Genomic DNA, 21,043 nt, shown 5'->3' with positions numbered 1-21,043 from the left:
TATTCATTTTGATTGGCTGTTTTTTCATGCATCAATAGCCTACCTGTTCCTATGCTTAACCCTAAGATCTTGAATAACTAATACAAAGAGACAGACTAAAAGCTCCCAACATGTTTTTTTCACATTATGCTATGTATTTATTAGTTATAGCCAAAATATATATTATTCCTCGGATAAAATAGGCCTATAAGACATCAGCCATTATGCAGCCTAGGGAGAAGTCCTGAACCTCCCACTGAGACTGCAACTTTTGATATAATCGGAAAGAGTGTTGTGGAAGTGGAATGGACACTAATTATAGGAATGTGCAACGTTTGTGGAAGAGGAGTCCCCTTTTACCAAACGGTGATACCGCTGTGAGCCCTATGCAGCCACCGCTAGTGCTACCCGGAAATATTACAAGGGCCGGAAAGGACCGATGTTAAGGGAGCACACGTCACTCACTTTTACCCAAAAATATTATCACCGACCATCCAAATTTTCTCGGCCGTTGAAATCTTTAGTGAAAGCTCCCTGTCGACGCAAACGGTCCTTATCAAATGGCAAGGAGGCGCCTGCGGTATCCGTCGGCGTTGATTTCTTGTGGAAACCGTGTAAGTGTTCACGCAGCTCAGCATCAGTGAAAATGGCTCTGGCTAACGACTGGAAAACAGCACGCAGAAATGGAAGCGGACGATAGCTAGCTAGGCAGTTAGAAGAAGGCGTGACAGGCCTCATCCATCTGCAACTGGATGCGTAGGTAAACATTTGTCGAATATATGTTACGCATTATGTATATGCTAACGCCAGCATCGTAATGTTAACTAACGGCAGTGGGCATATTTTTAATAATGTGGGTTGGAAAGATGGCTAACGTTAGCTACAGCGGTTATGTGGTTTTCTAGAGCTTCGCGTGTGGGACCAAATGGCTAAGCACGCCAAGCCAGTGTAAAATATGATGCTAAGGAGAACCGTGAAGTTTTGCATGCAAGCGCGTCCAATGTTTTCCTTTTTTTCCTCCAAATGTGAGCCAATACTATTACAGGATGCCTCCTCGAGTGCATCCGTTATACTTGCGCCTGTAAGACACTGCTAATGTTTACATTGTGCAGCGGGTGTGATACTGATGTTAATTTGAGCATCTCTACCCTTCTTCACAGGATTGGTGATTTTCATTAAAATGAGAGGCGGTGAAATATGCGATAGATTATCTCCCTCGTCTGCCAGGGGAGCTCACTCTCCACTAGGTTCATCGCTTCGATTAGAGGAAACGGTAAGTTATTACGAGGTGAGCAAAACGAAATTCAAAGTGAGTGATTTTACCGTAGCCAGTGCACGTTCAGGCTTTTCAGAAGTACAATAATGGGACATTTTAATGCAAACGACAACTTACCTTTATGTAGTTTAAGACTAATGCACAACGCAACAGTTAAATTCTCTATTCTCCCTATTTTGGCAGTGAGAAGTGGATTTAAGTGGATTCATGTAATTAAATTGTAAAGGTTCGTCATATTGTTGATAGTTGGGGTTAGATTAGATATAATCCAACTTTAATGTCACTGCACATAGTGAGTACAGGTATAACAAAAACAGTTTAGTGCCATAGATATGAATACATATAATTCAATGTACATGATGAATTATGACTACCGGTATTACAGAGAATGTGCAATGTGAATGGCTGTTACTTGATATCTACAGGCCAGTCATCCTCTTGACCTACCCAAAGGTACTACACAGCACCTGATACTGTGTAATTACCCCCACTTGGCCTACTCAGGTGATTGACCACTACTAATATTACTTTGTGGACATTTATGAAAAGACAATCCCACATAGAGTATTTTTACATTATGGGAAGAATGAAACTGACGATTGTTTAATGTACTGAATATTTGTATACCTTTGTGACTATCTAGTAATAAACAAACTTAAACTGAAACGAAAAACATCAATGGCGAAAGTATGCTGAGGTATGGGGCTAGAAATAGATTTCTGTTAGCACAAAATGTAGACGGGAAAAACTATCAACTTCCTTGTGGCAATAAGTAAAGTCATGATTTGCAGCATTGCATTCTCCATCTATGCACTGTGACAGCATAGATGGTAAAATGTAGCAGGGATGCCACCAGTGTAAGTAGTGTGGGTAGAATACAAATAATCAGTTATGTGCACACACCTGCATTTAACCAAAGTGAGGCATCTGCTGTCTAATGTGGGTTTTAATGCAACACTGCTACACCTCTATGTGTTATGTCTGTACATCTTCCTCAATAAACATTTCATACTTGCAGAGATAGCCACGTATACTGTATTTTTACTGTACAGAATACAGTATGAGATATTGGTAAGTCAGTGTGTAATATTGTCATAAATTGGGTCACTATGCCAAAAGTAGCTTTGTGGTGGGTCTCCTTTCACCACTAATTTACCTTAATGAACAGCTATATGCGTAGGCGGTAAGCATGTTGAAAGTAACTTTTGCCTCCTTAGTAAAGATGAACCTAATGATATAACGAATTGGCATTCATGCAACAATTCTGGTTGTGCTGCAATCCAGCAGAACCACATCATGGTAAGTTATTACAAAACAAAAAAGATGTTTACTAACATGTTAAAGTGGCTTATAAATTAAATAGTCTAGATGTGTATTTCTTCACCTCACATAAACAGAAACTGTAACCGGGCATTGAATTGTATATTGGTCACATTTCTCACTTAAACTGAGGGGCTAATTGGCTCACAATAATATAACCTTTGGTAGGTAAATTGCAGCATGAATAAGAAACTACTGATAACTAAAACTTAACATAACAATTACTAATTTGTGGTATCAAATCTTATATATATATATATATATATAGGAAATATATACATAGGAAATATATACATATATAGGAAACAGGGCAAATTAAAATCTAACGTCAAAGTATTCTACTAAACTTGATGTCATTATAGTCTTTCCAGTCAAGTATTTTGATTGGCAATTACAGAACTGAATTAATGTCAGCCATTGAGATCAATCTCTGTGTTTTGTAATGGTACAGTGCAGATATAGGTTTCTATAGATTCGCCTTAATGGATGGGGTATTGTGTTATAGGTTAAAGGCCTATTAACAAGGGACAGTAAGTTACAATTGATTAAAAGTTATAGTCCTGTTCCTCTCTATGACTTTCATCTCTTTGTGAATTGTGTTTTTTCAGCTGTAGGAACGTCTTGCCTGAACACGGATGCGGAATCTTGCTTAGATGAAGGATAATGTCAACGCTATAACTCTCAAGGGAAACAAGAAGTCATTTGAACTGCTTCTCAATAAAAACTATTCTAAGCAATTTTGAAAATTAGGTGGAACTCATCTACCTGTCTAAAAGACACTTTTACCCTTTGATCATAAACCCATCTTCCCGGCCACCCCACTCATTTGGAAGTAGAGTGTGGGCAGTGGATATTCAACAGGGAATAGCAGCACCAGAAGTAAACTATCTGGAGAGACGAACTTTAGATTTAAGACATTCAAGTAGTGCTGGAATAAATAGTAGCATAACCTCACCCTTAGGGTAAAGTTTGTCTTTCACCAGTCAGTGGTGGAATCACTGTTGCCACTCCTAGTCCTGGAGGTTGGGCCCCTGCACCCCCATGTGCCAGTGAGTGGGAAATGTTCCAATTTGGAAAATACAATCTGGACATTATAGAGATGTTAAGTGGGCACCAGGCCCACCAGTTTAAAGGCCTTGGTTTAGATCGACAACTACAGCATCAACAGCAAGTTCAACTTCACCAGCATCAACTCCAGCAGCAGCAGCAGCAGCAGCAGGCTGAATCTTCTGGAGCTCTTCTGTCTGGACTTGGCTTGGGACCCCTGCAGGGGTCAAGAGGTAACGCCTTTTCTGATTCTGCCTCCATTTTTGCCAAGATGAGTGCCCCTCCTCCCCCACCTTTACAACAACAGCCTTCCTCATCTCAGAGCTCTCGTTCAAAGTCAAGCAAGATGAGCAGCAGCAGCTCAAGCCATTCATCAGGCTACCCACAGTTCCTGCGCTCTTTCCACCCGTCTGAGGCAGCACTAGCACAGGAGCAGTTACACCCAGGTGTAGGCCGCTTTGAGCACTTTGCTGGGGGAAGTAGCAGTAGTGGGAGTGCTGGGGGGTTAGGAGGATTAGTAACATCAGCACCTCCGCCCCCTCCTCCTCTGCACCCCGGCCTCTCTGTTCCTCAAGTAACATCTGGTCCCTCCTCTTCCTCTCCTTCCCCTTCAACATCTGTGGCCACCTCTAATAACCCTTCAAGCAGCAGTGCAGTCAGCTCATTGGGACACCAGTTGGTTGGGGCCCAGTCTGATGCACGAAGCCTTCACCAACAATTTAGTTGCATGTTAGCTGCTAATCAGTATTTCCTTTCTGGGGTGCCTGCTAATACTAGTTTAGAGCAATTTCTTGTTCAACAGGGAACGCATAACCACTTAGGGATTGGTTTAAGTCAGACAGGCGGGGAGCCTAGTACTAGCCTTGCTCCGCCTCCTGCTTTGCATTCTTCTCACTCACATGGCCACTCCACTCCCCAGTCACAGCAGGGTCCACAGCAGCCACCCCAGCAGCAACAGCTTCCACCTCACACCCTTTCTCATCCTCACTCTCATTCCCATCACCACCCGCTCCACCCAGGCTCTCAGCCCTCATCACTGGGTGGCTTTGACTTCCAGGGCATCCCTGTACTCTCATCAAATCAGATAGCTTCTCTGATGCAGCAGGAAGCAGGTTTGCCACTCCCCTTGCCACTTCATTTATCTTTATCAAAGGATGATGGTAAAGGGGAAAGCAGTGGAGGTGGAAGTAGTAGTAGCGGTGGCAGTAGCAGTAGGAGGAAGAAAGCTATGGCTGGCTATTTGCCACAGAGAAAATCTGATAGCAATAGTAATAGCAGCAGCGGCCATGGCCACGGTAGCCACAGTGGTAATCCCACCACTAGTAGTAATGGTGGAGGGCTTAGTCATGGTCAACCCCCAGCTTTAATTGGGAGTGGGGTTGGTATGTCAAATATGGGTGGATCCCTTCTTGCCTCATCATCTTCATCCTCATCAGTAGTTTCTTCCTCCTCCTCCTCTGCTCCCTCCTCCACTGCTGCCTCAGTACTAGTTACTAATGATTCTCACCTCTCTAAATCTGATAACCAGAGCTCAATGCAAGCCAACAACACAGAGTCTGATTCAGAGCCTGTTTATAGCTGTGGAGAGTGTGGCAAAAGCTTCCCCCACCTTTCAAGCCTTCGCAGGCATATGCGCATGCATGAGCCAACCACAGCAGGTACTAGCAATTCTTCCACTACTGGCCCAAACCCCATTCACATTAAAACACAGTCTGACCCAAGCCTTCCCCATTCGACCCAGGAAACTCCCCAACCCTCAACCAATTCTTGTCCTAGCCCAGACAAAATATTTCATTGCTCTGATTGTGGCAAAGGCTTTAAGAAAAAAGGGCACCTCCTGCAACATGGTGTTATACACTCAACAGCCCGCCCATATGGCTGCTCCACCTGCTCTCGGGCTTTTAATCGTAGAGAGTCACTGACACGCCATGAGAAGATACATGAGGAAAAGCCATTCCGATGTCCCGCCTGTGGTCGTGCCTTCCGTGAGAGCACCTCTCTACTCAACCATGCTGCCTCAGGCACCTGCGGCAAGCCAGGTAGGGGACCCAAACAAAGGGGCAGCAAGACAGGATCTGATGGTGAGGACAGAGTCGGGGGAGGGTGTGGAGGAGGTAACGGAGGTAACGGAGGAGGGGGAACTTATCAGAGCAATAGAGGGGTTATTTATGGGAAAACTGAGGAAGAAGATGGTGTAATCATTGTGGGGGAAGGAGAACCAAAATCAGGTTTAGGATGTGATGGTCTGTTTCAGTCTGGAAGGGGAGGGAATTCAAATGACAGGGACAGAACAGATGCTAAATACCCCACTGACTACTCTCGGAATCGTTACACAGGCTACCATGATGACCATCGTTCTCAAGGTAATCCATCTCCATGCTACTCTGGTGCCTCCCCCTGTGGAAGTGGGATGGCGGGCCCAGCTCTGAGAAAGGCACCCTTGGCTCCAACACTGCATCCACACTCACAGAGCCACAACCAGCATCACCATCCGCAGCAACAGCCCCACCTGCCCCTTTCTTCTCTACTGGATGACTCAGAGGATGATGTCACTAGCTCTGTCAATAATGCAATATCTGCTATAACAGCAGCTAGTAACAGTGGAAATAGAGGGGATGATAGGGGAGACATCATAGGAGGTCTACTAGGTGGTCTTGGTTTAGGTCCTCTGGGCTCACCTTCATCAACATCTAATATGGATAAGAATTTCAGAGGTGGTGGGAGCCAGGAGGCTATGAGCAGCAACCCACAGAATCCTACTGCCAAACCAAAACGGCCCCGCAAACCCAGAGCTAAGAAAGATCCTGCAGCTGGTGGACAGCCCCCCAAACGTAGGCAATACACCCCCAGAATGGGGCCCAGTGGCCTCCCACGCACTCACCTCTGCAGCGTCTGTGGTAAGGGATTTGCACGTCGTGAGACCCTACGCAGGCATGACCGCATCCATACTGGAGAGAAGCCCCATCACTGCACTGTTTGTGGAAAGTATTTTAGAGAGGCATTTCACCTCAGCAAGCATCAAACGGTTCACTCTGGGGCGAAGAATTACAAATGCAGCATCTGTGGGAAAGAGTTTGGTTACTCCCAGAGCCTCCGGAGGCACAGCAAACTCCACCAAAAAGGGGAGCTGGAAGAGGTGCCCACAACACCAGCTGTGGAAAACATTAACAGCTTTAACTCAAACCCTCAATGTAGCGTGGCCCAGGACAGGAGCCAGAACCAAGCACCAAGCACCTCCTATTACTCCTACCCTCAAGACGTCAAGCCTCAAGACACCAATCCGCAGCAACAGCCTCCACCCCCACCCCACCCACAGCCCCCACCTCGACTCTACACCTGTGCTATATGTTGGAAGTCGTTCCGCCACCACTTTCATCTGACCGCCCATCACCAGACCGTTCATGAAGGTGGGGGTGAAAAGCTCTTCTGCTGCGAGGTATGTGGGAAAGCATTTGCTTACGCTAACAGCCTCACTCGACATAGGCAATCGCAGCATGGGATGACCCGCACTGAACCGCCTAACCCGCAAGAGGGCGGCAGTGGGTCAGGAGACAACAGAGGTCAGAGTGATGTTAATCAGTCAACCTCAGAGAGTGAGGCTGCCACCAATGCCCTGCTACAGATGGCTCCTTCCACAGAAGGCCATGGAGGGCAGAGTCTTAGTGTTGTCACTCATAGCCACCCACAGCCACCCCCGCAACCACCAGCTGGTTACTCTCCCCTCTTTTATGATGCTGCACCCCAATCTTCAGCCTCTAATGCTCCATCTTACTCGCAGCCTCTGCCTCCAAACTCTACAATCATGGCCCCCCAGCACCCGCATTCCCCAGCCGGGGTTAAAGGAGAGCACATATACCCAGCTGGATCCCGTAGCCGTACACTCCACACCACAGCCCCGTTCCAGCCCCTCACGGAACTGCCCTCCACTGAACATCATCATCTGCATCAACATCATCATATCTCCCACCATCATCTTCATCATCAGTCAGGTACCCAGTCCCACCAACACCTTGACTGCAGCATCCAGTTATCACACGATGAAATGAGACGACAGAAGAAGAAAAAAAAAAAGTCCAACAGGAGGGAAAATAAATGGGAATCCCAAGATTTAGTCAGATTCGATGCAAGCAAAAAGAAGAGAAAGATAAGTTGTACAATAAGAGGGCAGTTGAATAAAAAACAAGGCTCTCTTCGTTTGACAATTAGGCGAGGAGAAGGATCAGGGGGTGGTGGGTATAAGCTTGTCAACACTGGGGGAATGAAGGTGCAGATCCTTTCATCTCTCAAAGTCCCTGTGAAACGCTTTGGCTGCCCTATATGCCCCAATTCTGTGTTTTCCCGTAAAGCGGGACTGCTAGTCCACAAGGCAGTTAAACACCCACAAAAAGCCTCGACCACTCAGGAGCGACTCAGGTGCAGTGTTTGTGGGAAGCAGTCTCACAGGCCTTTGGCAGCCTTCATCCATCGAGCCTCCCATCGTGCCAGAGGGACTTTCTCCTGCCGACGCTGCTCCACTCGCTTCTGGAATGCTACACTGCTCTACAGACACAAGGTGTCCTGCCGCCGCAGGTCTAAAGGATTGCAGCGAGGAGATGCTAACAGGTTGAAGCTTTCAAAGAGACCAGGAGAGAGACAGGCCCAAGAGGGTCAGGAGGAGATACCATACCTACAAGGACAATACAGATACTGAGCATCCTGGTATCTGAAACAAGTGGCATACCAGAGGGATATTTCAGTTGTGAAATGGGAAGGTGAGAAAAAAAGGGACTTGAAAAGGCAAATGCTGCCTTTTAGCAACATTTTACTCTCGTCTCTGTTGACATCTACTCTGCTGACTATTAGAATGAGTGTGTTAACAACTACTGTAGAGCATCCTATAAAATATCACCAGAAATTCTTCCAGATCATATTGGAAGGTGTTTTCAAAGACGTGACTGTTTTCATAGGTTCATTAACCCCTTAAGTGCATTGACACTATGCTTGGCTGACACTGTGCAGTTACTAGACAAGTTTAGGTGTAATGACCTGCTAATGTATCTCTCTCCCCCATAACTAGACTCCCTGCTAAACCTCATGCTGTATGATAAACGTCTCTGCTGTGTACTTTGTCTTGTTGTTGTTCACTTAGAGGCTCTGAGGATTTTTTTTTTTTTTTAAATGTAAAGTGCATATATTAGGAGTAGGGACATGAGGACAAAGAACTTTTGTTGATAGTTTGTCAGTGCATGTTTGTTCTCTGGTCAAGTTTTTTGCTGAGGTTGTGAAATAACTCCTACAGTATGTGATGGTTTATTCAGTATATCCCCAGAAGTTTGTAGTGGTAAACTTGATTTGAAAGTTGCTCTATATTCCCTAGTGATTGAATCACATATAGATAAATTGTCAAGGTTGCTGGTAATTAGCATTTCAAGGATTCCTCTCCTGCCAAAATGTACGAAACTTCCAAAAAGCCTTGCTTAGTATGTTCACTTTCCTTCATTTATTTGAGATATTCCTACAGTAGCTTTTATACCAAGAGATTGAAAATAGGTTAAACAAGTGGACTGTAACACATGTTTATCTCATGTTATTTGTATGCTCTTTTTAGCAGTGATTATTTCTACAGTACTTCACGGTGTGTTAAAGACAAGGACCTATCATAATAGAAACAAATGTAATATTCCATGTATTTATGTGTGTAACCCAATCAGTCTTCATGCCAATCTTATACTTAACCCCTTTTACTTTTTGCTGATTTGCAATCATATTCTTACTGTCAAGCCTTGTTTTTGTTTTTTTTCTTCTAAAGAAAAATACGTTTTAAGTACATCATGTCACTTTATTCACATGAAATGTTCATACCCCTGTCAAGCCTTGCTTTTTTTCTTCTGAAGAAAAATGATAGTTTTAGTAGATTTATATCACATTATTTACTGAGAAGTCAGTAGTTGATTATATTTCAGCAATTAATAAACCTTAAGTGTAATCATTTGTTTTCCTTTTATTTCTCATTCAAAGTTACCCACTGCAATATCCAGAAGATGGTTCAAACTGGTGGTCATGAGTATGTTGTAACAGTAACCAAAGTCAGTATTAAAGTTTTACAATTATATTTAGCTTTATGTCCTATGTGAATTTCATATCACTCTGGATGAAATGTTTTTTGGGATGCATCAGAATCCCCTTTTATTGGCCAAGTGTGTGTGTACACACACATGGAATTTGGTTTTTGCATCACTCAATCTACACAGAAATAGACAACAGCTAGGAACAAGACTGCAAAGCTGGACAAATAAAAGGTAAAGACTAGACAAGAATACCATGTACAGACAAGTAGCAAGGTGAAAACATAGGTGTATATATACATTATTATATAAATAAAGCACAGATGTTGAACAGTAACTAAAATAAAACCTTTATATGGAAGTCAAGTGTTCTGTAAGCTGTAAACTATACATATAGTGCAGAAAAAATAAATACTGAATGGATATACATGGACTGGATGATTATGTACAGTATGTGCATGCATACATGTCATACAGTGTGTAGGATTTGTACATAATATAAGATTGGTTTGTTACAAAACTAAAATGATATTCTATAATGGGAGCAGTGGATGTGTTGGTATTATTGATGGTGTATGACTGATTTAACTGTTCATCAGAATAACGGCCTTTAGGAACAAACTGTTGTTGAGGCGAGTTAAACTTCTTGAGCTGGCACAAGAAGTGCATCCTCTACTGGGCCTTGTTCTCATGGTGTGTATGTTGGATGTTCACTTTAGGTCCTAGGAGATGGTGGATTCCACAGCAGACAGTACTGTTCACTGTGATATACCAATACATTTCATTAAAGTTCTTAGGCTTGCCATTGTGATTGGCCAGATTACTTTAGCGTAATTAAAATTTACAGTATATTATCACTTTACTTGAAATAAATGGCTGTGTAAAACTTCTCACTCCTAGCTCCACAAGATGGCAGTAAGCAACTCATTTATACTGTACTGTACTCTTGGCCTGGTGTGTATGAGTGTGGCAGTCACATGAATTTTTGCACTGATAGGGGGTGGACTGGAGAGGCTGCGTGCTGTGTGAATTATGTGCCTGCCTGCTGTTTACTACAAGATTAATGTCACAAATTATCACATCGTAATCTCACTGATTAATGAATGTGGTTTAAGGGTGAAATTAAATCCATGTAATTTTGCATTTGTGTGAACTATAGAAAATTAGATCATTTGTTACTGTAGCCCTGTGTGTGATTCCAAATCAATGATTTCACCACAGAATAAAACCAAAAACAGTAAAGTCTTAGATAATTCAATGAGTGACACCAACCACAATGTTGTGATTTACTTGCAGTTAGACCTTGACGTGATAAGAGTTAATAGTATATGTTAAAATTACTTTGAAGTCACAAGGGAATGTGTTTGCATTCAGATCATTGATAACAATCTATTTGTCTTGCTTTCATACATAAAATATGATGATTCATGCCCACTGTTATTTTAGGTGGGGTCCCAGGTGGTTATGATCTGAGGGGCCCACAGCTGGACCAAACTTCCAGTTGGATAGTTTTATTTAAAAGAAAAACAGAGGGGGTCTTAGGACTGTGTTAACTGAAGGGGCCCAGAACCCCTACACACAGTTGTCGGCACTATTGCATTTGGTATTCACATTTAGTGCACAATATTCATATGGACTCAGTGGATTAGGAGCTGAAGGGTTACTAAAGTCTGTCAGCTATTTGCTTGTCAATCTCTACATGTCCAACTCTGGGAAAAAAAAACAAAGAGGTGAACTCCAGTGGCGCGCTATGGTTTGCATGTGCTCTCCCTGCAACTGTACAGTAGACTAGACTGCCCTCGCGCTTTTTGTGTTTCGAACTGGTCTCACGCGGCAGTGGCATACTCTGGGGGGAATCCGAGCGGGCGGGTTTATTCGACCTATTTCTGTCCAATAGGCGCTCGTCGTGGGCGGAGCGACGAATCTCCAAAGCCAATTGGAGTCAGAGCTGCGAGCGGACAGGCATCGTCTCCGCGTGCCTCATACACGTGAGCTGCAACAGCTATTGTACGCCGGGAGGCAACGTGCTGAAGCGTTCCTCTCGCCTGAAAAAACGGCACAGTCACGTTTTCTTTGGATTACAAGGGAACTGGAAAAGCCATGCTGCACTAGCCTACCTGATAATTACAGAAAGCCCAAACTATGGTTTAATAGAGATGTGCAAAGGTTTGAGCCGGTAATCCTGACCATACATAAATTAGTTATTTCTGATATCAAGGTCTACTAGTGTAAAGACAGTTCACTCTGTGTCATCATACTAAATCTGACACTTATTTATATCGTGATTGCTGCAGCATGAACGACCCAGTAGAAGTCACTGTGTTTGTACCCGCCAGACAAAACAAACAGCCTGCTGTCCTCTAGGTGTGGCACGAGGGTAGGTGTGTCTCTTCTTGAGAGATCTGTTAAAGCCGGGCCTCGAGCCTCATCGCTTGTTCCGCGAGGTGTGACGTCACGTGAACTGCCCGTGTCCGTTCCAGCTGAGAGCGAGAGAGAGAGAGAGGACGATCGGACGTCGCGCGGCCCAAACACAGACCGAAGCCCGTGCGCCCGTGACTGGATCCACCGGATGCAAAAGAAAGTACAGACAGAGACATAGGAAACAACCCCGTCCTTTCCCCGACGGACAGCAGAGCGCGACAGCAGAGGAGAGAAACACCAATACAACTTGTCATCTGACCAATACAGTCACTGATCTCGTCGCTGTGTGTGTGTGTGTGTGTGTGTGTATATGTGTGTGTTTTCTTGTACACACTCTGTTTCCCTTCGGTTGTTTTGTTTTGACGGAGGTCTGCTTTGCAACTATTTTGGGATCTTCTTTTTTATTGCCGGATATTATTGCGGGATATTATTCTACAAGTTTTAATTGTAACATTCTCCTGTCCGTGCGGTGTGCATGGTTCGTTGACATTTTGACGCCTTTGCATTTTTTATTATGGGCAGTATTCTTACTCAGATCTGACTATCCCTCCCACACTGGTCCTCTGAGAATAACAGCTTGAACTACTGAAGATTTTTTAACACCATTCAACTGCAATGGAATATTTCGATGAAAATAATTCTGCAAGGACATAAGGAACTCTGCACAACCTAAAGTGAAAGGTAACTAAACTAAACTTAAGTTTCTTAAAGTATAATTAATTTGCGTCATTAACTTGTAATTACATTGCAATGGCTGCTTCTGCATGGACACTTACAAAACTATCTCTCTTTTTCTAACCCCCCACCCCCACACCTCCCTCCTGCACACACACACACACACACACACACACACACACACACACACACACACACACACACACACACACACACACACACACACACACACACACACATCCAGTGATCCAGCATACTTGTCCTATTGGTAGGCTCTTCGGTCAGTTTACCACGCCCCTTCAAGTGCCCCCAGTATCTTTCTACGACCCCATCTGGCCCAGGATGTCCAGGCAGCTCTCTCAGCTTCCGAACCCCGACCTCCCAGCTGGTGCAAGCCCACAGTTTGGAAGTTGTACCCAGCCTGCAGGCTCCCTCACAGGGGGGCAGCTCACAGGTCTTAAATCCCTCCTGCAGCACCCCATAAAGGGAGACCAACGTTTAAAAGCATGTGATACAAAAGGTGAGAAACTCTCATTTGATGAATTAATACTATGTGACAGTGTTGTTTGTGTTGAATGTAGGCTACAGCACAATCACCTGCCAGTCTGTCTTCAATATGTGCAATGAATAAACCATACCCCTCCCATTGATGCGGTTATTATAATATACAAATATGTAACATTTATATATAACAAACATTACATTTGTCTTATTTTATGGCACAAAAGTCTGATGCACCATCACACACATTCACGATGAATCGTCCATGACCCTGACGAGTATTCACCTGGATTATAATCCCTGCAGCAACTTCAAATTAGGATCCAGATTACAATGAGCTGTGACACGTTTGGGTTTAGCTGTAATGCTGCGCAGTTTCAAAAACGTGCCTTCCAACTATTGTGAGATTTGTTCAGAAGCTTATGTATATGTTATGACAACAAATTGGTTTCAGCTCTTGCTTAATGCTGCAATTCAGCTACCATCTGGTCCATCTGTGAGTGTGTATTTGTGTGTGTGTGTGTGTGTGTGTGTGTGTGTGTGTGTGTGTGTGTGTGTGTGTGTGTGTGCGTGTGAGAGACGTAGCATAAAAGAGAGATTTTGCAGAAGTACATCTCATGGATACACCTGCCACCCCACATGGAGAGTTGATGTTAGCATCCACAGACTAAAATACCTCAAGATAACCTTTTGGTGATTTCTTGTGTACTGAAATTTAGTCTTCATCATCTTCATTCTGTACTAATAATGATTCTGCTCTCTTATCTCTGGTAGACAAAGAGAGGCTAGATGTTGATGAGGACTCCATGGGAGTGTGCCCCATTAGGAATGGCAGTGGAATAGGCAACAGTAATAGCAGTAATGGCTGTGGAGGAGGTGGTGGAGGTGGAGTTGGAGGAGGAAATTTCAGCCAGTTCTTGGCGCCCCTCTTGTGGGATCGCACCCTTCCTGCAGATGGGGGCCTCTTCCAGCTTCAGTACATGGACTTGGAGGAATTTCTGGTTGAAAATGGAATGGGCAACATGCATAACAACAACAGCTCCAGTTCAGCCCAGATCCCCTCACAGAGCTCCCCGTCAGCTGTGCCCAATCAGAGCTCCCAGTGCCTACCGCCCTCATCCCCACCTTGCTCTTCGTCTTCATCACCTTCTTCCTCTTCTTCCCCGTCGCTCATTGGTTTGGAGGTGGCTCAGCCGCAGAGCCTTGGAGGAGGAAATGACTGTTTGCATGGTGAGTTCACTTAGATGGACCATTATGTTTCTTAGCTGAATAGATGGATAGTTGAACCAGAGAATAAAACAAATTGACAAAAGGACAGTTCATTCTTCAAGGTTTGTCCATATCAGCTCAAAAACACCAATGTCATGGAAGAGGGCTCTGCAGAGTTGACAAGCTGAAAGAGACAACTTGTCTCCTGCTTACTGATATGAGGCTAGTAGACCCTACAATTCACTAATGGCTGAGATGTAATCAAGGTTATATGGTGTACTTCTAATGTTCCCACAGGCTTGTGATTCAGCATTTTAACTCTCCTTTGAGTTTATAACAAAGACCATGGTGACTGAGCATTTTTCTGTCCCCTGGGGTCAAACTGAAGGCAGGGGATACAGTCACATGGCTCTGCACACAAAGTCAACTTGAAAGAGAAAACACAGTTTAGAAATGGCTGCTTAACATTATCATAGCAAGGTGCAGGGTTTAAAGTTGGGCACTTGAGCTATTTGATGAGTCAACCTCATAGCATTGACAAGGAGGTTTGCTTTAGTTTGGCATGTGATCTATGTACTGCAGTGTGCAACACAGTCAGCATTCAGTCCCAGCCTGTTATTAATGTGCAGCAGGGTCAAAACGGTAAAAAGAGAGAGAGAGAGAGAGAGAGAGAGAGAGAGAGAGAGAGAGAAAGAGAAGTGTGTGGAGTGTTTGCGGTTGCGTGTCTTTAAATCTCTTCACACGCCACAGCCATGTGTGGAGTCAGTACACGTGCTGAGGCTGAGAATACTGGAGTGAGAGAACTAGAGGCAGGGCCTGTAGACATGTAGGAGGAGCCCACAGGAGGAGGGACATGCAGAGCAACAGGAAGAGTTTCCCTGTGCTGCTACTGCTGGACTTCAAATGGGAACATTTGATCACAGACGGATGACATTAAGTACTCTGATATCCAGAATTTGACAATGTATGGGATGTTGACGTGGGACATTTAAGTGACAAAGTGCATGGTCGTAGACTCTGATAATGCATTACATTGCATGATAAAGCCCCATGCATTTGGATTGCAATCCCTTTATATAAAACCTTACAAGAAATTGAGATTCTAATTACAAAACATATTAAATAGCAAATCATAATCATTGGTTATCATTGGTTAGTCTAAAAGTGTCTAAAAGTGAATATATATATCGTATATATTATTATGTGGCTGAGATGGCTTTGCTAAAGTTGAGTGAATAATTCTCATCAACTCTCCCAAGGCTTGAAATTTGATAATCTGTGTTGTAATCTGCCGTAATATAAAGGTGCTGAACAAACAGCTGCTTCATGAATATTAAACGGAACACCTAACAACCTATGATTATATTAGTTACCTAAGCAGGAGTTGGCCTACTGTTTGCCTTCACAATGGCCTCAGGCCTTCAGTTTCTGGAATGCTGTGGAACAAGCGCTGAAATGTGCGCAGTCACATATTGGAATATTTCTTAAAAAAGTGAAAGACTCCTGTTCTCTCAGGGTTGAAATACGTGGACGGAAATGCGCCAAATCAACTTTGTAAGGCTGTGTTCCAGAGCTTCCCAAAAAGCAGGGAGAGGCAACCATGTACCACAGGAGGGCAGAGGGTTTGCAGGTTTTTGTTCCAACAAAACGCTACACCAGGTGGTTGCACTGACTAGTTCCTGCTGTCGGGTTGAAGCAGCATAAATCATCAAAATCTTCTGGTTTAGTCATACACAGAGGAAAACGTGCATATTTTCTGGCCTCAGTGGCACTTGGTTGCCTACAGTATCCAAACCTAAAGATTCAGTATTTGTTTAGACCCGTGGATTATGTATTATGGGACATGCTTGACCTCATCTTGGTGCCTGTGAAAGCACTCTTTAATTTGTTTTGCTGTCATTGTCATTGTGGAACATCATGTGTGAACACCTTGTGTGGAAACATGCCCTCATAGTACCTGGGCATTATATAGCCACTAGTCTTGTGATAGATAGCTGCTAATATATTACAGATCACAGATAACAACAGGTGGCAACAGATAACAGGGAATGTTTTTGTTTTTCTCCAACCTACAACCTCTGTTAGTGTAGAGGTTTTTGCCCTTTACACCAGATTGTGTACTTTTTATATTGTTTTTGGACAGTGTTATTTTTCCACATAATAAGTCTGCATTGATGAACAGCTTTGGGGAATTTAAGGCATACAGGTTTTGTTTAGACCGTGTTGATGCAATTCTGTGGTCATTTGAAAGGCTGCAGTATTGTGGTGTTAAATGACTAACCTGACTCTCGTTTAGTCATACAATGTGACTGTCCCTCTTGCCCAATGAAATAATTATTTTTTTAATAGTTGAAATATAGGTTACTACATACCCCTGCAAGATATAGGAGTGTTGTGCTTTTATAGGGAAGGAAAGTCAGTTTGAGTGAGGTGCATTTGGCCTTAAAGGGAATGGGGTGAGGTATAGCCCTATACTGGCCACACTCAAAGAAACTGGTTTTGAGTTGAGAGATGGGTAGAAAGTTACATAACATATGCACTTTTAGATTTCTCTATTGGTATTTAGTTCTGGATGTTGGCTTTGGTATACAAGCAAGTGTGGTTTAGATTAACCATAGTAGCCAATATCATGCACCAATTGAATTAATAGAATGCATGTGGTTGTGGTTAAAGCACTGGTTTCCACAGGAGACTGGGACAGGAGATTCTATAGGATCCCCAGGAACATCAGGATGATAGTTACACATTTGTTTTAGCAGTAGGCTAGTACACACAATGAGATATACATAATAACCAGTTTGATTGTGGTTTTGTTATTGACAGTTTTCGGGTGTGTAATAAATCATATATATATATATATATCTCAATGGTTCTTTGATCTAATCTAGTTATCTTTATAAAATAGTTTGGTTATAGGTAAAATGATACAAGTGTATATAATGGAAAAGCCAGAGCTATTTTTGGCAGTATTTCTCACTACAACAACCTACTCCGTTATATCTGTCTACTATATGCTACAGATGATATGTATCATATTACATGGTTGTATGTATTTGCAGGGTATATTCCCAGAATATTCTCTTAAGATTACCTTGTCCATGAAAACCTTAATGTCCATGAAAGCTGTTTGAAAAACAGCCTCCGTTCTTTGGAATCAGTTAAGGAGCAAAGGAATGTTGTTTGTTGTTTATAACAGGAGGAAAGTAGCTCTCTGCTTCCACCTGGTGGCCATCATGATGTAATGCTGCATGTGTTTGTATTGCTGTCTTAGTGGACTGCTGTCATCGGCTATTTTATTGAAGTTTGAAAATTGTATCAATTTCAGGATAGATGTAGGTCAGTGAAAAGCATGTAAAACAAGTTTGTTCTTCCCTTTAATTTCAGGGAGTCAGACGAGTATGAATGATTCCTGTGAGTCGCCCTGTTCTTCCTCCTCGTCCTCCTGTCCTCCTCTGCTAACGCCCACGGACAGCGGGCCAGATGGAGCCGGGATGTTTGACATAGATTCCTCAGACATGGACATGTCCAGCCAGCCGAACTTTGACCCCAGGAGGCACTCCTTCAGTGAAGAGGAGCTCAAGCCACAGCCGATGATCAAGAAGGCCCGCAAGATCCTGGTGCCTGATGGCTTGAAGGTGAGCCCGAATTCTTTACTGCAAATTCAGAGTGGTGGTGGTTAATTTCAAGTAATTTTAGGCCATGATTTGGTCATTTGAAGGCACACATCGTAAATGAATTAATTCTAGGTTTTAAGTCAAAAGCATTAAATATCAAAGAAGCAGGATAGTAACAAACACAAGAGCAACAAAATAGAATTTACAAAGCAGAAATAACATCAACAAAACTCAGTACTGACTCTGAGGATGAAGCATGTGAAAGGAACATGTCCCACGCTCATTCATGGCCAAACACCCACATCACCAATAGGAGCTTTACAAAAGTACTTCACAGTTCTTAAGAAACAAGTCTTACCATTCATTGATTCTTTTATAGAAATAATTCAACCTAATAATACCTTAATTCTCTGATCAACCAAGGTAAACAATTTGATAGGAATTAAATTGGCAGATAAATAATTAATGTGTACTGCTTTTGTCTGCCTTGTTAGGATGAGAAGTACTGGACCAGGAGGTATAAAAACAATGAAGCAGCCAAGCGTTCTCGAGATGCTCGGCGTCTTAAGGAGAACCAAATATCCGTGCGTGCCGCCTACCTGGAGAGAGAGAACGCCGCCCTCCGTCAGGAAGTGGCCGAGATCCGGAAGGAACTGGGCCGCTGTCGCAACATCCTTAGTAAATACGAGAACCGTCTTGCTGACCAGTGATGAAGACGTGGAGCAAAGTCAGGAAGAGGAGAAATTTAAGCTGGGTTAAATTTAAGACTCTGAATTCTTGGGGTGACACGAAGGACAAAATGGGGTTCAAGAAAATGGTGATGATGATGATGATGAGGAAGATGATGATTATGATGATGAATGTATGAATGTAGGAGAAGACTTGTGTATTGAAGCTCAGGTGTCTTGTTTTGTTGAGGTGTCAGCTCTTAAAATTGAAAGATGGAGAGAATAATTTAACAGATGAAAAGTATGTGACTTTTAAGAGTTTTGTTATTGGAGAATTGTATATTTTTATAATACTTGAGAAAAATTAGACGGAGAGAAAAATTTGGAGAATAATTTTGTATATTTTCTACATAGAGATAGGGGAAAGCTATGGTAAAAATCTTTTTATTATAGATGAGTCAGGAGTTGTTTAACAGGTGGTCAGCCATCGAAGGGTATTTTTCGACTTGATTATTGTAGTCAGGATGCTGCAGCAGGGGCGAGGACGCATGTAACAATTGTAATATAGAGAGCAAAAATTATCTTATAATCGTATACTTCAACATTTTTGTGGATTTTATTCATTTTTTTCCTCTTATGTTTCTGTCACTGGGAATGGGCATGCTAGAGAGAGACAAAAGGGGAGACACCATGGAAACAGTCCAGCACTATCTTCAACATTTGTCTTGTGCGTTCTTTTTTAATAGAACAACTTCATCCTTTTTCTTTTTTTTTTAATGAACTCAAGTTCCCCACATTTTTATTTTTTTTGTACTTTGAGCTTAACTTTATGCCATTGGCCATCTTTCTCTAGCCTATGCTTTTATCTTTGACTCAATCTCCTTTTCTCTATCCCAGTTGAGTGCTTTTAATCTACTCTGGTGTCTCGTATCTCACCTAAGCTGGTGAAAGCCTGTTGTGATGCCCTGGGTAACTCTGCTCCCCCTTGGTCCTCTCTTTTGAAGTGTTGGGACATTTCTCTTCCTCTGTTTCTATATCCAACTGCGCTATTTCTGTCCGCTTGCTCTTACAGCCAATCCCCTCACAGTTATGTGCAAACTCTTCCCATAACATGTTGTCCCCGTGTCTCTCTTGTACCTCGGCGGTACATTGAGTAGTTAAATCTCAGTGTTGTAACGTATTCTGAAATAGTAATCAATCTTCCCAATAAAACGCACATTGTTACTTTACTGTATTTTATGAACACAGTTTAATTAGCATTATTATGGGGGAGAAATGTTGTATATTGGATAGGCCTATACTATTTTGTGTAATTGATGTATTCCAGGAGATGGGTTGAATACCCCCATTGAGTGGAATGGTGTTAATTTCTCAGATTTCTGGGAGAAATAAAAGCCAAAATTTCCTATGTTCATCCACAAAGCTTGTTCCTATTTAGTGCTTTTTTCAATACTGTTCCTTCCTTACTGTTTACTCCTGTTACTACTCTTTACTTTTAACTGTATCTATAAACTTCTCTTTTTTTACCCACAACAACTACACATGAGGCATGGTACACTATGTTCCTGGGGAGGGATGACTAGTAATAGAGTGTGATGTTTAATCCCCTTAACGACCATGATGAATAGTTACCATTACTGCTATTATTATTGTTATGATTATGATGATTATCCCTCTTGTTGTTGCTGTTCTATATTATTGAATTATTTTCCTTTTAGGACAAACATGATCTGTTGCACCTTGAAACATCTTTGATCTTCAGTGTTCCTCAGAAAGACTATTCAAATGGAGAAAAAAAACCTCACTCTGCAATTTGCATCCTGTCTCATACCCCTCCAGACATTACTCACTTCTACTATGGACACTACTGCCACCTTGGTTTTTTTGACCATGGATTTCACAATCGTGGCTCAATAACTTGAACATGATATTCATGCAGACTTACTTTACCTTTTGTGATGACCTTTTCTGTTCCGCAGCAGTGTACAGACTATGCACACTATCAATATGCTCCTTGTTGGTTTATTTCAGCCTTTATCACCTCAATCAGTGATTGTTTGCTCTCCCAACAGGATTTAGTCTCTAATATCCTCACAGATGTGGTTGATAAATCTTTTAGCGACTCTAATTGAACTATAACTGCCCTGCTGCATCAGTGGTGGTCCATGGTGCCCAGCCCACTCAGTGCTGGTTGTTTGGATAGAGTCGAGATTTTTCCAAAAACACCAATAAAAGATTGTTCTCATTCACTACTGCTTTGTTTTCCTCTCTTAAGCTTTGCGTGCTTGC

The 21,043-nt window shown here is 42.7% G+C and overlaps 2 protein-coding genes across 5 annotated transcripts; both read left to right on the top strand.

Moving 5' to 3' along the window:
* The first annotated feature begins 349 nt into the window (after positions 1-349).
* Positions 350-9,713, top strand: si:dkeyp-69b9.6 (zinc finger protein 135). 4 transcript variants are annotated; one of them, XM_036006440.1, is made up of 4 exons: positions 354-593; positions 1,140-1,252; positions 3,184-3,855; positions 5,959-9,713. In XM_036006440.1, exons 3-4 carry the CDS (start codon positions 3,636-3,638, stop codon positions 8,310-8,312), a joined length of 2,574 nt encoding a protein of 857 aa, XP_035862333.1. In that variant the 5' UTR covers positions 354-593; positions 1,140-1,252; positions 3,184-3,635; the 3' UTR covers positions 8,313-9,713. The 4 variants fall into 4 exon arrangements, with proteins under 4 accessions (XP_031155329.2, XP_035862333.1, XP_031155328.2 ...); XM_031299469.2 differs by having other exon boundaries at positions 350-593; positions 3,184-9,713; XM_031299468.2 differs by having other exon boundaries at positions 372-735; positions 3,184-9,713.
* A 2,418-nt stretch (positions 9,714-12,131) lies between these two features.
* Positions 12,132-21,006, top strand: dbpb (D site albumin promoter binding protein b). Its single transcript, XM_031299475.2, has 5 exons — positions 12,132-12,768; positions 13,007-13,282; positions 14,038-14,493; positions 17,857-18,107; positions 18,581-21,006. The coding sequence occupies exons 2-5, from the start codon at positions 13,105-13,107 to the stop codon at positions 18,794-18,796; spliced, it is 1,101 nt and encodes a 366-aa protein (XP_031155335.1). The 5' UTR covers positions 12,132-12,768; positions 13,007-13,104; the 3' UTR covers positions 18,797-21,006.
* The last annotated feature ends 37 nt before the right edge of the window (positions 21,007-21,043 follow it).

Source organism: Sander lucioperca, chromosome 10 (assembly GCF_008315115.2).
Source record: "Sander lucioperca isolate FBNREF2018 chromosome 10, SLUC_FBN_1.2, whole genome shotgun sequence".
NCBI classification, from domain to species: domain Eukaryota; kingdom Metazoa; phylum Chordata; class Actinopteri; order Perciformes; family Percidae; genus Sander; species Sander lucioperca.
This window is presented reverse-complemented; position numbering and strand designations above follow the sequence as displayed.

Coding starts and splice junctions, on each gene's coding strand:
- si:dkeyp-69b9.6 (XM_031299469.2), top strand. CDS start 3,636: ATGTTCCAATTTGGAAAATACAATCTGGACATTATAGAGATGTTAAGT.
- dbpb (XM_031299475.2), top strand. CDS start 13,105: ATGTCCAGGCAGCTCTCTCAGCTTCCGAACCCCGACCTCCCAGCTGGT. Junction 14,494..17,856: donor AGGAAATGACTGTTTGCATG/GTGAGTTCACTT, acceptor CTTTAATTTCAG/GGAGTCAGACGAGTATGAAT. Junction 18,108..18,580: donor TGGTGCCTGATGGCTTGAAG/GTGAGCCCGAAT, acceptor CTGCCTTGTTAG/GATGAGAAGTACTGGACCAG.